The sequence below is a fragment of the Mus caroli genome, chromosome 1 (assembly GCF_900094665.2).
Source record: "Mus caroli chromosome 1, CAROLI_EIJ_v1.1, whole genome shotgun sequence".
Classification (NCBI taxonomy): domain Eukaryota; kingdom Metazoa; phylum Chordata; class Mammalia; order Rodentia; family Muridae; genus Mus; species Mus caroli.
Genome location: NC_034570.1, coordinates 171,710,090 through 171,720,737, shown reverse-complemented (window position 1 = coordinate 171,720,737; position 10,648 = coordinate 171,710,090). Strand labels below are relative to the sequence as shown.

The 10,648-nt window shown below is 47.1% G+C and overlaps 1 protein-coding gene across 2 annotated transcripts in view; it reads left to right on the top strand.

Moving 5' to 3' along the window:
• The first annotated feature begins 2,041 nt into the window (after window positions 1-2,041).
• Window positions 2,042-10,648, top strand: part of Lbr (lamin B receptor) — a 26,693-nt gene continuing 18,086 nt past the window's right edge. The window contains exons 1-3 of one of the 2 annotated variants that reach the window (XM_021170200.1): window positions 2,042-2,155; window positions 5,872-6,050; window positions 8,001-8,234. In XM_021170200.1, the coding sequence (XP_021025859.1) occupies window positions 5,886-6,050; window positions 8,001-8,234 (399 nt within the window). In that variant the 5' untranslated portion in view covers window positions 2,042-2,155; window positions 5,872-5,885. Of the gene's footprint in view, window positions 2,156-2,465; window positions 2,604-5,871; window positions 6,051-8,000; window positions 8,235-10,648 lie in introns of those variants that run through there. The other variant, XM_029481100.1, reaches the window with a different exon arrangement.

Here is a 10,648-nt window from a genome sequence, read left to right as displayed (position 1 = left end):
TAAAGAGCAAGCCTGGGGAGGACCAGAGACCACCACACCTGTTCAGATTCCAGCAGGCCAGGGTTTCTGAATGGCTGTCCCGTGTCCTGCTGAAGTTGGGATATTTTTCTGCAGAGAAGTATTTCTGGACTCTGAGAGCATCCAAACATATTTTTAGGCTTACTTCTTAGCTAACAGTCTGAGAAAGGGGTCTTTAGGGTTGATTTACCAGGGGCTGGAGTGGGGCTGGCCAAGGGTCAAGGGTTTATGCTCCACCTCTAGCTTTTAAAGAAAAAGATGAACTTGGTAGTTTAAACAGGCTGCAAACAGTGAGGCTACAACTCACATCTAATTGCAAATTACGCAACCATGAGATTTAGATAAAGACCCAAAATCCATTAAGAACTTACTGATATACATGTGGTTAAAAAAACAAACAAACATTTCATCTACCTGAATGTACTGATTACAAATGGCAATTCCGTGAATCTGAAATAAGAGAATGTTATAAGGAATTATTGCCAGCTGCGTTTCCCAGGAACAACTGCATCTAATTTTCACAATTAACTGGTAGGTCCGGATCCATGTCCTTTCCTCTTCTAATTTATTAATAAAATTAAAAAGTTTAAAGTTAAATGTTAAGGAAGAGCAGGAATGAGTTCTGTATGTACCCATGCCTTGCACACACAAACATCTTTAGTGAATATAAGGTATGATGTTGAATTCATATACAGGCTTATTGTGTGTGTGTGTGTGTGTATATATGAAGGCCAAAGGTTAATGTCAGTTGTCTTTCTCCAACTGCGCAACATCTTGCTCTTTGAGACAGTGTGTCTCACAGATCCTAGTTGATCTGTTTGTCCCCAGCTACCTCTGTCCCCTTCACTGGAGTTACAGCTGTTTGAGAGCACCTTCCTCTTGTTTTAAGTTTGGTGCTGAGGGTCTGAAGTGCTCACAAGGTTCTTATTCTTTCAAGGCAGGGATCTTTATCATCTGAGCTGGCTCTCCAGCCGCACTGGCCTGCTCCTTTTGAAGAAACCTATAAACCAAAGTTTACAATAAAGTTTCCCTGCCTCTGGTCTTTTATTTTGTAAGTGATGAAAATGCTTATATGTCCTGTGGAGGAAACCCAACGAAACCTTGGCTCTGGGTTTGAGGAATGAAGAATGTCTTTGGTATTAGTAGAATTTATCTCAAATGACATCTTTCCCATGGTGTTTTCCTGTGTTATTTGCCGCAGGACTCGGAGTAGGATTCGTCTTTAAGAGCTGAAGCTTAAGGGATTTGCCAAAATTTACATTTAGAGGTTTCTTGACGCATACATCTGTGGTTTAGATTTCCACCCAGGGCAACCCCGATGGCAATGACAAATCAAATCGTGGTGAGCACTCCTTAGGAAGGGCTCCAAGGCACGCACTTACTCATTTGTAACTGAGAAGGTGACAGCGCTGTGCACCTGAAGCCACGCTGCGGATGAAAAGACTTATTCAGCCTTGCATCTGAACCCACAGTGCTTCCGAAGCAGGAAGCCACTCAGATGTATTTAATGAGGGATGTTGGAAATACCTTTAAAAACTGCACTGCGAAGTAGGGAGCTTTAACGAACTGCTTTGAACTCTCAACCCGAGAAGAAGGAAACAACCAGTGGTGGCAAGTGCAAGGGGGGTGGGGGGGAGGGAATTTGGGGCTCCGGCCTGGGCCTGCTGGGGTCGGGTCCAACGGGACGCGGAGCCCGCGGGCTTCGGCCGTGGCCGGACTGAGCGCGCGGCCCGCTGACTCCCGAGGTTACACACGGATCGAGAGCGGGGTGACAGCAGCGGACGCTTCTGCCTGGCGTCGCGCGAGCTTCACCCTCCTCCCAGACCGCCGGCCTAGACCGCTCCGTGGGAGGGCGCGAGCCAAAGCGCGGCTCGGTGCCTGGGCTGCGGAGATAAACCGGGTGGGGACGCCGGACGCTCACCAGCGGGCGGGCTGGACGCGCCACTGGCCCTCGACCAATCGCCAGCGCCGGCGATGATTCAAAAGGTCGAGGGACCAATGGGGAGCTCAGGGCAGCCTCGCTAGGGGCGGGACCTCGGGGGCGCGAGAGCGCGGCCGGCTGTGTCGCGCGCGGAGTCGCCGCTGGCTGCTGGTGACTGTCCTGGAGTGGCTGGAGTTCCCGCCGGAGCGCGGCCAGGTGAGCGTCGGCGCGGGACTCCGCCGCGTGTGGAGAGCGGGTTCCCCGGGGCGGCCGGCGAGGCTGGGGCCGCGCGGGCCGGAAGCCGAGCGCGGGTTTCGGATGGCGGACAACCCCCGATCTCCGTGTCGGACGCGCGCGTTGGGTGCCCCGGCCGGGCCGGGCTGGGCTGTGCTCGCCGCGGTGTCCCGGCCCTGGGAGAGCGGGCGGCCTTCGGGGGAGGGGTTAACCGCCTCTGGCTCCTGCCGGGGCGCCGTCCCGCCTATCCGGGCCTCCTGAATGCTTCTGCGCGGTGACAGCGGACCTCGCGCCTCCAGCAGCTTCGAGGGCCACTCAGTGCGCGCTGGGGTGCGGAGGGCCTGCTCCGGGGCACTTCGGCGACCGCGGGCTGGCCTGGCGTTGCGCCCGCCGTGTGTAGCGCACTTGGTGTGCGAGGGCCGTGGCTCAGGTGCAGGAGCAGGACTAGATCTGGGGCTACAAAGTAGCAGCTGCTCTGAGGGTTAGAAGATGGGGCTACAGAGAAGCGCGGGATGGAGGACCTGATACGGACCGAGAGGGTGATGATGAGCGTTGTCTGGGGAGTTGGGGCGGGAGTGAGTAAGGACTGTAGCGATTAGTGTGCTTTTGGGTATTAAGGGAAAAGGCCACTCTGCCAGTACAGCCGGCTTTCTCCTGCACGGCTCTGAAGGGGCACAGAGCCTGCGAACGCCTTCCTGTTTGCGTTTTGACTAGCAGGCCTGTGCCGGCTCAGGTGTTAAAGGGTAGCTGTAAGCCACCATTTGAGCTTTTTCTTTTAAGTGAATTTGGGAAAGTGGGGAAACGATTAAAGACCTTAGTAACGCCTCCTGAGCATCGTAGAAAGAAATCGGCCACACATACATAGTGGTATATTGTACCATAATATGTGAGGCATCCAGTGCCAAGTTGACCCTCGGGTTAGCAAGAATCTGGGTTGACAGGAAAAAAAGCCTGAGGTTCTTTGAGTTTCTGCCGTGTGTGGTTGAGGGTATAGTTTAGCGAGTGACTTTTCCTTGCAAACACCTGTTTGTTTAGGGAAGCCTGTATGAGTCTCTTATGCGTTACTTGGGTGCATAAGAATACACACGGGAGTCTGGAGCCCCCTTGTCCTATCCAGTATAATTATCTCCTGTTGTGCAATATTTGGGATGCTGTTATGTAGTTTCCACTGACTGTGTGGATCTTGTGCAAAGTGGCATTCATATCTTGTTGGCAGCCCATTTTTTGAATCCTAAGACAAGGTCGTTCTCTACCTGCCATATAAAATATCACCATCAAGTGTCAGTTCGTGTTTTGTGTTGTCGTTGTTGTTTGTTTGTTTTTTTGAGACAAGATCTCTGCACAGCCTTTATTGTCCTGGAACACAGTGTAGGCTAGGCAGACCTTCCACATATCGAGATCTATTTTCCTCTGCCTCCCAAAGAGTGGGATTAAAACCACCATGCCCTGCCAGTCTCAGTTCTTTTCCTCCCTTTTTTTCTGGGGATCAAATTTTATATTACACATTATAGGCATATTTTTGAAAAATTGAGGCTTAAGTATCTACTGGGTGCCTTGATTAAGTATTACCTATTATTTAATAAGTAATAGAAGTTTTTTTTTTTTTTAAACTTTGACTTGTGTTCTTTGTTGGACTCAATCAATATAGTTAATGTGTTGTCTTCAAGATGCAGTAGAGAAATAACAATGAGTCTAGGGCCATACCATTCTAATCCTCTGGATTTCATCAGATCTCCGAAGCCAAACAGCATCGGGCGTGGTTAGTACCTGGATGGGATGAATGGCAAGGATTGGATGCTTCTCATGGTTCAGAATAAATCTGTTCCAGGGCCTTTTAAAGATGCAGTCGGTCCCCAAGCCACAAAGTGCTTGTATTGAAGTGTTGTTTGAGATCCTACTGGCACCTTCATATAGAAAGACATTGCCGGCTTTCTCAAACTTTGGAAGGAGTAGGACAACCTAATTGATTTGGGGTAATCTGGGGAGGAAGAGAGGTGGGGACTCAGAGAAGGAAGCCCAGCGCATTTCCTTCCTCTTTGTCCCGGGCAACTTGGAACTAAGTGTTGAAATGGACAGAGTTTTCTGTTGTCACCTTCCTTTTTTGTGCCCCTCCTCCTTGTGCAGATGTGAGCCAGTGCTCTCCTGCTTCCTGAGGGCCCTCATGGTCGCTTCTGCCAGTCTAACTTCATTCCTAAAACTTCCAAACATACTCATTACCCGAGAGATGCTATCTCACGAGTTAGGGAGACTGAGGCAGGCTCCGTAATGAACCTCTTATCACCAGATAAGCACTTTCGTTTTCTTTCATCTGTTGTCTGTATAAACAGTTGAAGCTTGGGAAGTCCTTTTTTTTTTTTTTCCCTTCAGGGGATTAACAGTGAAGAAATGTTATTTAAAAAGACTTTCTTGGGAGGTGTGGGTAATGCTACTTTCTCCTTAATTCCCCAGTGTGCAAGGCTCTTTCTCATTCCTGCAGACTTGCATCGCCAGCTCTTGGCAGGAGTGTGTGAGGAGTGTGGCTTTGTGTGCTTGGGCAATGTATGGAGACTTGCTCAGCAGGTGAAGGAGTCTTTCTGTCTGCTGCTTGCTTATCTTATCATTGGTATCAGAGCACTGGCTTTTATCCTGTGGATCTGTCGGGTCATTGGAGAGAGAAGTATCACCTCAGAGCACAGCCATCATTTGATATTACCTCCTGTAAATGAAAATTCTTGGGAGTTGTGGTTTCTTGAAGTATTGCAGGTTTCATGGGCCATGTTTTGAAACAGCGGCGGTGAAGATTGTTACAGTTGGAGTAGGCGTCAGCTGTGGGCTGGAGAGGTGCACACTGTTAGCTTAGGTGGGCGGCTGGCAGAGTTAATTGATATGCATTTGGGATTTGACTCAGAGAATGCAAACCTTATGAAGTAAACCTCAAATATGTTATTCATTATAGATTTGAAGTCCTTCCTGTTGGTAGGTTATAGTAATGCTAATGTACATTTTTAAAAAAGATTTATTTATTATTATATGTAAGTACACTGTAGCTGTCTTCAGACACACCAAAAGAGGGCATCAGATATCATTTTGGGTGGTTGTGAAGCCACCATGTGGTTGCTGGGATTTGAACTCGGGACCTTTGGAAGAGCAGTCAGTGCTCTTAACCGCTGAGCCATTTCTCCAGCCCACTAATGTACATTTTTAATTTCCCCAGTTTGTCTCATGGTTTTATTATTTTCCAGTAAGGTAACTTGTTAAAAATATAATTTAAGAATTTTAAAGCTTTTATAAAAATGACATGTAGATCTATAAATAAAAATAAGTGTCTTTTTGAGGTGTGCCGTGATTTTACTGCAGGGGGTAGCATTCTAAGTTGTCCAGTCTGATGCCTGTTACTTTGTCAGGGTTTAATCCTCAGTGCCACTGTCTGCGCTGCAGTGACTAAGTCGGCTCCTACAGAGTGATTCCAGATGGTATAGAATGAAGCTCACACAATGTTTTGTGATGCTCTGCTGTTCCCTCCCCTGTGTTTGTGAACTTTGACAAAGCGTTAACTTTAAGCTCAAGTTCTGTCATCTATAAAATAAGGAGTTGTGCACTCCCTCCTTGGCTTCCTGGCCCTAAAGCTAAAACCAGCTAGAAAGTTGTTTAAGTGAACAACCTAGTCCAGAAAAAGAAGTAATAATTATTGACTAACTTTTTTCTTTAAAATTTTTCAGACTAATTTTAGAAAATGTCAAGTAGGAAGTTTGCTGAGGGTGAAGTGGTCAGAGGCCGATGGCCTGGGAGCTCCCTTTATTATGAAGTAGAGATTCTGAGCCACGACAACAAATCCCAGCTCTACACTGTAAAATACAAAGATGGCACCGAACTGGAACTGAAGGAGAGTGATATCATGGTGAGTATGTCTGCCTTAGTCTGCAGTGGGTGGGAGGAGCTGGAGGTCCGTGCCAGACTCCTGCCTTGGGGACCTGCTGTTCTTGCCTCTGGGAGTATGGGAGTGAGGTATAGGCCCAGATCCTCAGAGCTCGTGCCATTGGGTCTGTGACCGTCCCGTGAGGTCTTACACAGGAAAGGACCCTGGCTTTAGGGATTTTGTTAGCGCTGCTTTCCCTGGGCTGAGCGCTAGGACAGATGGGAAACGTAGGGAGGGTAGGGAGGGCAGCGTCACAGAGCTTGTGGATGATGTGGCGTGGTCAAGTACTAGCCAGAGACAGGCTAGGGGCGTTTAATAGGCTTGGGTTTCCTCTTCATCCTTCTCCTCTTCCTCTTCTTCTCTCTTTTTCCTTCCATCCTCTTTCCCTCCCCTCCTCCTCCCTTCCTCCCCTCTCCCTTTCCTTCCCTCTTCTCTTCCTTCCCCCTCCTCCTCTTTCCTCCTTTCCTCTTCCTCCCCTCCTTCCCTCTTCCCCTCCCCTCCTCTTTCTCCTCTTCATCCTCTCTTCCTCTTCCCCTCTTCCCTTCCTCACCCCTCTTCTTTCCCTCCTTCTCTCCTCTTCCTCCCCTCCCTTCCCCCTCCCTTCTCCTCCCCTCCTTTCTCTTTTCTTTTCTTTTCTTTTCTTTTCTTTTCTTTTCTTTTCTTTTCTTTTCTTTTCTTTTTCAAGACAGGGTTCCTCTGTGTAGCCTCTGCTGTCCTGGAACTCTGTAGACCAGGTTGGTCTCAAGATTGGCCTGTCTCTGCCTCATGAGTGCTGGGATTAAAGGTGTGTGCTACCATGTGGCAGGGCTTGGGCTTCTTCCTCGACAGTGGTGATGTAATCAGAGAGTGACATTTACTAGGTTTGAGGTCAGCTCACAGCTTCCCCTTCCAAGCCAATCTGTTAATGGTATGGGTTTTAAGATATTGAGCTATGGTATACAAATACTTAATTTCTATGAAAAAAGGATAAATAAAGCTGCAGAGTTTTGTTAGATTTTCTAGGCATAAAATTGCTTAGTTGGGATGCTCTAAAACCGTCTACTTAGAACATAGCAGTTTTGGACCTTGTGGCCCACTGTTAACCAATAGTTTGGACCCAGGCATGGTCTGTGGATGAACACTGTGTTTAGTAAATGTTTTAGGGTCATGGCTCATGGGCGTCTGTGGTTTAGGGACAGCTCCAGCCATATGCAATATGACTTCTCTTGATGCTTTAGTGACCATTTAAGATGTGTAAATGCCACCCTTAGCTGAGGGCCACATACACAAAACAGTGCCTGGACAGAGCCCCAGGGGTTTGCCTGCCTTAGGCCTGCCTTACCCTGGAAACAAGGAAGGAGTGGCTTGCAGTGGATTAGGGCAGAGTGGCAGCTGACCAAGGAGTTTAACTTGTCTGTTTTTAAGAACTCGAGTTTGAGCCGGGCGTGGTGGTGCACGCCTTTAAAAATCCCAGCACTCGGGAGGCAGAGGCAGGTGGATTTCTGAGTTGGAAGCCCGCCTGGTCTACAGAGTGAGTTCCAGGACAGCCAGGGCTACACAGAGAAACCCTGTCTCAAAAAAAAAAAAAAAAAAAAAGAACTCGAGTTTGTTTCAGAGTGACTCTGTAGGGCTGCTGTTTGAAAACTTGGTTGCATGCTCATGATCTTTTCTCACCATGTCAGTTTTAGGCAGTATCAGTTCCAAGCTTCCCTGGTGTTGCTAGGAGTATATAATATGTATGTGATAAAGTCACTGATTCCAGGGAAATACCCTCCAAGCTAGCAGAGCAGGCAAAGCGCTGTGTCTTTCCAGGACCTGGGCTGTTGTTGTAGCATCACACTGTGTGCTCCATTCTCAGAGCCGTGAGTGTGAGTGTAGAATGCCCAGCAACAGAGAGTGGCCACACCGGACACGAGTGCGCTGATGACATCTCTGTGCCCTTTCCCTTTCTAGCCTTTAAAATCCTTTAAGCAAAGAAAAAGTGGCTCCATTTCCAGCTCTCCCTCTCGACGCCGCGGCAGCCGCAGCAGCCGTAGCCGCTCAAGATCACGTTCCCGATCCCCGGGCAGGGCACCAAAAGGCTCCAGAAGATCCGCCTCTGCTTCCCATGAGGCTGACGTGAAGGAGAAGAAGGAGAAGGAGATGAGGAGGGAAATTCTGCAAGTTAAGCTGACTCCGCTTGTGTTGGTACTTATTTCATCTGTCCGCTGCACTGGCTCCCTACACAAATGCTTATCCAGATTACTTGCACTTTTGTTAGCAGATATTGAAATAGAAAGCATAGTTTCTTTGAATATCCAGGAAAAATTGTTTTTGTTTTTTTAATTAGAACATTTCTTTATTTACATTTCAAATGTTAACCCCTTTCTAGTTTCCCCTCCAAAAATCCCATGTCCCCTTCCCCCTTCCCCTGCTCCCCAACCTACCCAATCCCATTCCCAGTCCTGGCATTTCCCTATACTGGGCCTAGAACCTTCATAGGATCTAGGGCCTCTCCTCCCATTGATGACTGACTAGGCCATCCTCTGCTACATATACAGCTAGAGTCACAAGTTCCACCATGTGTTTTCTTTGATTGGTAGTATAGTTACAAGGAGCTCGGGGTACTGGTTAGTTCATATTGATGTTCCTGCTATGGGGCTTCAGACCCCTTCAGCTCCTTGGGTAATTTCTCTAGCTCCTTCATTGGGGACCTTGTGCTCCGTCCAATGGATGGCTGTGAGCATTCACTCCTGTATTTGCCAGGCACTGGCAGAGGCCCTTAGGAGAACCTATATCAGGCTCCTGTCAGCAGGCTCTTGTTAGCATCTGCCATAGTGTCAGGGTTTGGTGGTTGTTTATGGGATGGATCCCCTGTTTTTTATTTTTAACTTTTTCATTTTTAGTATATGTGTCCGTCCATGTGTTTGGTGTGTGTGTGGCCACGCCGGTGGAGGTCAGAGGACAGCTTTATGGGGCCTTTCCTCCCATTCCACTTGTGTGCTCCCATCATTGGGCTTGAGGGCAAGCGGTTCTGCCCGAAGCTACTGTATCAGCTTCAAAATAACGTTACTAGGAGTCCTGATAGTGTGTGGTCTTCAAAAGATGTTTATGTTGAAACAGGCACAGTTTGTAGGCCATGAAGCGAGGAGACAACTACTCCGTTAGCCATTCTTGCTCTCCCAGTTGGCATCCTTCTGCTTGATCACTTTCACTGTTTAAAAATGGCGTTTTCGAGCTGAAGAGATGGCTCAGTGGTTAAGAGCACCAACTGCTCTTTGAGGTCCTGAGTTCAAATTCCAGCAACCACATGGTGGCTCACAACCACCCGTAATGAGATCTGACGCCCTATTCTGGTGCATCTGAAATAGCTACAGTTAACTTAGATATAATAATAAATAAATCTTTAAGAAAAAAAAATAGTTTACCAAGGAGGCTCCCTTGGAGAAAACTATGAAAAAAAAAATGGCGTTTTCAGTGGACATGTGGAGCCTGGGGACCTAGCCAATAACTTTCATTTTATGTAGTATTATTCATTTTTTTACTTTATTACTTTTTTTTTTCTAAGACAAGGTAGCCTAGGCTGACCAAGACCTTGATAAAATTCTCCTGCCTCTGTTTGCCCCGTTCTGAGGTCATAGGGTAAGCTACCACAATCGATAATGAATATTTTAACTCATTTGTTTTCAGCTTTCCTAACGCTGTGACCCTTTTGTACAGCAGTTCCTCAGGCTGTGCTGACCCCAACCATATATTTTGTTGCTACATCATAACTGTGATTTTACTACTGCTGTGAATCTTTTTTTTTAATTTTTTAAATTTATTTTATGTTTGTGAGTACATTGTAGCTGTACAGATGGTTGTGAGCCTTCGTGTGGTTGTTGGGAATTGAATTGAACCCTCGCTTACTCCAGTTAACCCCACTCACTACTGTCAACTCTGCTCACTCAGTCCCTGCTTGCTCTGGCCCAAAGATTTATTCATTAATTATTTACTTATTTATTATTTACTTAATACATAAGTACATGTTGCTGTCTTCTGACACACCAGAAGAAGGCGTCCGATCTCATTACAGGTGGTTATGAGCCAGCATGTGGTTTCTGGGATTTGAACTCAGGACCTTCGGAAGAGCAGTCAGTGCTCTTACTGCTGAGCCATCTTGCCAGCCCCATTGCTATGAATCTTTTTTTGTTTTGTTTTGTTTTTTTCGAGACAGGGTTTCTCTGTTATAGCCCTGGCTGTTCTGGAACTCACTCTGTAGACCAGGCTGGCCTCCAACTCAGAAGTCCGCCTGCCTCTGCCTCCCAAGTGCTGGGATTAAAGGCATGCGCCACCACGCCTGGCTCTGCTATGAATATTAATGTAAGTATTTTTTGGGGATAGAGGTTTGCCAAAGGTGCTGTAACCCACAAGTTGAGATCCACTGTTTTAGACACTAGAGCAAAGTGTTTTAAGTAAAAAGAATGCTTTTATATTCCACTCATTAAATGTTATCTCTTCTGGAAACAGATCATATAAGCTTCTAATAATCTTTTTTTTTTTTTTTTTTTTTTTTTTGGTTTTTCGAGACAGGGTTTCTCTGTGTAGTCGTGGCTGTCCTGGAACTCACTCTGTAGCCCAGG